Raw genomic sequence first — 4,985 nt, 5'->3', positions numbered from 1 at the left:
TGAACCTGGAAATGCCCAAGGGGTCCAGGGTTCTACGTGCTATCCGTACAAATCCAAGGATGCTTGGGCCCGGCGGACACGCGAAGGGTCCAGGTCTTATCATACTGGCCAATGGGGAAGCGATCGGCTCTTCCAACAAGCCACCCCGACTGTTCTCATCCTCTAACCACCCCTCAAAAAACACATCTTGCTTGCCCGAGGGGATCCCAAACTGTCTACCCGAAGTTCAGGGAGAAATGGGGAGCAATGAGGTATCCGCGGAGCTGGATCAGCCGCTTTCTAGGCCAGGACCGTCGGGCATCAGCAGTAGGGGCAGCGAGGATTTCGGGGCACGAGTTTCTGGATCTGGGGCCAAGGCAACCAGGGGAGTTAAGCAGCCCAAAACTTGGCGGGGGGCGGGGGAGGATAGAGAGCAGGGAGGAGAAAGAGGAGCGGAGGGGCGGGCAGGCGGGTGAAGCGGCGGTGTGGAAGGGGTAGGCGGGAAGAGGGGCAGGGCCACCAGTCCAGAGAAGGCCAAATCGCGTTTGAATGGCTCTGGAAGAAGAATGGCTCCGCCGGGAAGGAGAGCTGGGGGGCGGGGAAGGGAGCGCAGCGAAGGGAATGGGGAGGGGAGGCGGGGGATGGGGGGTGCAGAAAGCGGAAACTTGCCTCCCCAACTCCGTAAAGTCCCTCCTCCTCGCGTCTGACCAATACCGTGGCGGCTACCCGGGCCTCTGGCCCGCAGGAGCTATAAGAGCCTCTCAGGCTGCGACCTTCCCCCAACTCCCAGACACTTCACGGGGCTCCTAGGGAAGCATCACGGCGAGCGGCCCGGCAAGAAGGGGGCGGCCGTGGCGATCGCGAGTGTTTGCTCCCTTTGGGGACCTTGCTGCGGTCCACACCTCCCCCTCCCTCCCTGTCCCCTCCCCCGCATCCCCTTCTTCCCTCCCTCCCGGGACCCCAGCCGTCGCCACCTCCCATTCCTCGCGGGGCACGCAGCAGTAGCACCCACCGGGAGCAGAGCCCCGACAGGGGGGCCGGACCGAACTCTTGGGGCCGCCTGGGGCCACGAAGCTGGCGGGTTAACGTGTCCCTCTGGCCTCTCCCCCCTCCCCTCCCCCCAGCCTTCCCTGCCCTTTGCCCCCCGGGCTCGCGAGTCCCACGTCGTGGCCCGAGAGATGATGCAGGACGTGTCCAGCTCGCCAGTCTCCCCAGCCGACGACAGCCTGAGCAACAGCGAGGAAGAGCCCGACCGGCAGCAGCCTAGTGTGGGCGGCAAGCGCGGGGGGCGTAAGCGGAGGTCCAGCCGAAGGAGCGGCGGAGGCGGCGCGGGCGGAGGCGGCGGCGGAGGCGCCGGAGCAGGCGGCGGCGCGGGCGGCGGTGGGGGAGGAGGAGTTGGAGCAGGGGACGACCCAGGCAGCCCGGCCCAAGGCAAGCGGGGCAAGAAATCGGCCGGCGCGGGCGGCGGGGCCGGCGGCGGCGGGGGCAGCAGCAGCGGCGGCGGCAGTCCCCAGTCCTACGAGGAGTTGCAGACCCAGCGGGTCATGGCCAACGTGCGCGAGCGGCAGCGTACCCAGTCGCTCAACGAGGCGTTTGCGGCGCTGCGCAAAATCATCCCCACGCTGCCCTCGGACAAGCTGAGCAAGATCCAGACTCTCAAGCTGGCTGCCAGGTACATCGACTTCCTCTACCAGGTCCTGCAGAGCGACGAGCTCGACTCGAAGATGGCCAGCTGCAGCTACGTGGCCCACGAGCGCCTCAGCTACGCCTTCTCCGTGTGGCGCATGGAGGGCGCCTGGTCCATGTCGGCGTCCCACTAGCGGCAGCGGCCGCCACTCGGCTCGGGCAGGCCGTGAGACCCAGGTAAGGGCCCGATGGAGGCCTTGCACTGCCTCCCCGACCCCACTGCAGTCCACCTCCTCTTCCCTAGTCAACCTAGGCACCCGCCTGCATCCTCTGGGACTGGGACTCCAGCCCTCTACTTTTGGGTCCCCCTTCTCCGCCTTCTTCCGTCCTTTCCCCGGGGGTACAAATGAGGCTAAGGGGTCGAGATCAGATGATGTGCATGCGTGTGTTTGTGTGTGTATGTGTGTGTGCGCGCGCGGGCGTGTGTGCATGTGTGCGTTTGTGTACACGCGCGCCTGTATGTGTGTGTGTGTGTTGAGAGAGAGAGACAGACAGACAGACAAAGAGACAGAGACATAGGGAGAGATACACGGGAATTCAGTCATTCGGAGAGGCACAGGTACCCCCAAACGAACACCTACAGGGAGACAGATTGAGGTAGAGATAGAGCCAGACAGGGGTAAGAGGCCGAACTGAATGATCTCCAAGGTCCCTGCAGCCCTGATCTTCTCTGGTGAACAGAGTTAGGGAGATGGCCTGCTTAGACAATACTACGGAGCCCTCCAGCTCAAAATCCCTCTGTTTCCAGCCGGGACAGATCCCCAGCTGGGCTAACTCCAGGGCTTCAGCCTCAGGACTTTGTTTTTCTCCTTAAACAAGGGCTCCCAAATTCCGCACGCACACGCACACGCGCGCGCGTACACACACACACACACACACACACACACACACGCACGCACTTCTCCTTTCCTTCCTTCCACCCACCCGCCCACTTCCTCTTGCCTTAATCCTTCCAGGTGTTAAAAGCTCTTCTTTTCCCGCTATGGTGGGTTAAAGAGCAGAGTTCAACAAGGAAAAGAGAAAAAACAACAAACAAAATCAGCCCTATACAATAAAACTCCAAATAGGAACTTGAGCTATAATAATATAACCCAGATTTTTCCCACCTCTGGACTTTTACAGATGGCATTGCTTCCAGAGAAGGAGAAAATGGACAGTCTAGAGACTCTGGAGCGGGATAATTACAAATAGTGACAATAATAATAATTACAGAACGCCAAGGATTTTCTTGAAAATTGCAAGAACTATTCTCAAATCCAAAGCATCCAGGCATGGGGAGCAATTAAGAGACCAGGGGCTTTGGACACGGCCTTCCAGCTGGGCAGCGGGCAAGCCATCCACACACCTCTACATTCTGATAGAAGTCTGAACAGTTGTTGTCGGTGTTATTTGACGAAGAATGTTTTTTATTTTTATTTTTTTCCATGCATGCATTCTCAAGAGGTTGTGCCGGCCAGCCACAGAAAAGAAAGGTACTCAATGTGAATGGTCTCCATTTTAAAATGGTAACAACCAGAGGAAATGAAAAGAAAACCTTTAGAGATTTAAGGGGGAAAAAAACTCATAGGCAAAACCAAAACAAAACCCTGGGCTCAAACTGTTTTACACCTGGCCCAGATGCTTCTCTTCTTTCTTTAAAAATTCTTCCTCTGAGAAAAAAAAACTAAACTAAAAAAGTCAAACGACATTCTATTTATTTATTGATGACCCATGTTAAAATGCAAATAGATCTGGTGTCTAAGTGCATTCATATTTTTATGATTGTTTTGTAAATATCATTGTATATTATTTTTCTGCAATAAATGAATATGATTGAAGTTTTAAGAACCTTTAAGTTTGGACCATATTATTTTTTTTTTAATTCGATATTAAGCTGGGACTAGATGGTTGTTCCTTTAACTATAAAAAAACACCCAAGAGAAAGGGGTCCTGTTGATATAAACAAACCAAGATAAAGGGCAAAGAAATGGTCTTGTGAATACACCTAGGGCCAGTTATTTCCAAGAACAGCTTCACTACTATTCTACTGATGTGTTCCTTGGATTTAGGTGAAGGGGTATTGACTTTCAAAGGTACCTTGGAAGAGTGATAGGTATAAGAATGGTCACCTTGAGACTGCAATGCAGTTACTTTTGATGGAAAAGAATGGAATTGAAATTACTGTCCATAATTTAGGAGAGAGAATTCTGTTGTCTTCACCCCATTGTGTGTGTGTGTTTATTTTAAAGAAAAGTTTGTACTTATATTGCAAAGGGTGTGTGTGTGTGTATGGGAAGACTCACAAATACAAAGCATTTGAATGCAGCTAGTCAAATTTTGATGTATGATGAGAAGTTGAAAATAATCATCTTTACCTAGATAATAACATTCTCAATTAGCTCAAAAGAAAATTCAAAACTAAGGCCATTTTCACATTAAGATGTTCATTGGCTATTGGGCTAGGTAGGGCCTATCACAAATATACCTTCATCTGTGTATATATATTCAGAGCAGAATATTGGGGGATATCTGATATATTACTAACCTAAGCAATGATTATAGGAGTGGAAGTTGGTTATTTCTAATCAAATTATCATTTTAGCCACTTTCTGAATTTTAATTCCAAAGTCTCTATCTGTATCTTCTTCCACGCCCAAATTCACCTCAAAGCAAAGCCCCTGGGCAATGCATTTGGCTTTTATTCCACATGGGTGGTTGGGGAGGGGGGAGGAACAGTAAGGTATAGACTTCGTTGGCTATTAATACATCAGGAAAAGGAATTGTTTACACTGTTTAGTTCCTAACTGAGAGACTTGTATTGAATTTTATTGCCCAGAAAAGTGATTAGAGTCACAGGCTATCTCTGGCTTCTGCTCTATGGATATAGGCCATGTCTCAGGCAGTCTGTGTGTTTATTCAAAACAGATCAGTTTTCGGGGCTCAGGTTGGGGGTGACTTGAGTGCCTGATTGTTTTGGTTCCCCGATCTTTGAATTACCATCCGCAGTCCACCTAACGGTTTGGCACATTTCTCACCCAGCATCTTTTAGATACTGGCTTACAACAGGAAACACACCAGATTTGTTGGCATTATGATGGGGGGAGCAGACTTTGAAAATCGGACTTAGATTTTGGTGGCCCTGTCACAAACATCAGAAAGGAAGGGAAAGGGGGATTGGGGGAGGAAGGAAATCTATGAAGGCATTGGGAGAGATTAGTGAAGCTTGAGATGGGTATTTTCTGGTTTCTTTTCTCCCTCAGTTCTCTATACAAGCATTGCCTTGATCTCTTCATTTCTGAACATTTGATATTTCTAATATCTTATTATATTATCATGAAGAG

General features: G+C 51.5%; 1 protein-coding gene across 1 annotated transcript; it reads left to right on the top strand.

The window, feature by feature from the left end:
* Positions 1-701: 701 nt before the first annotated feature.
* Positions 702-3,499, top strand: TWIST1 (twist family bHLH transcription factor 1). The gene is made up of 2 exons (XM_021000048.2): positions 702-1,842; positions 2,788-3,499. Exon 1 carries the CDS (start codon positions 1,158-1,160, stop codon positions 1,797-1,799), a length of 642 nt encoding a protein of 213 aa, XP_020855707.1. The 5' UTR covers positions 702-1,157; the 3' UTR covers positions 1,800-1,842; positions 2,788-3,499.
* Positions 3,500-4,985: the final 1,486 nt, after the last annotated feature.

Source organism: Phascolarctos cinereus, unplaced genomic scaffold (assembly GCF_003287225.1).
Source record: "Phascolarctos cinereus isolate Bilbo 61053 unplaced genomic scaffold, phaCin_HiC Scaffold_1;HRSCAF=81, whole genome shotgun sequence".
NCBI lineage: Eukaryota > Metazoa > Chordata > Mammalia > Diprotodontia > Phascolarctidae > Phascolarctos > Phascolarctos cinereus.
The sequence above is the reverse complement of the archived record's forward strand: the minus strand, read 5'-3'. Positions and strand labels throughout refer to the sequence as shown.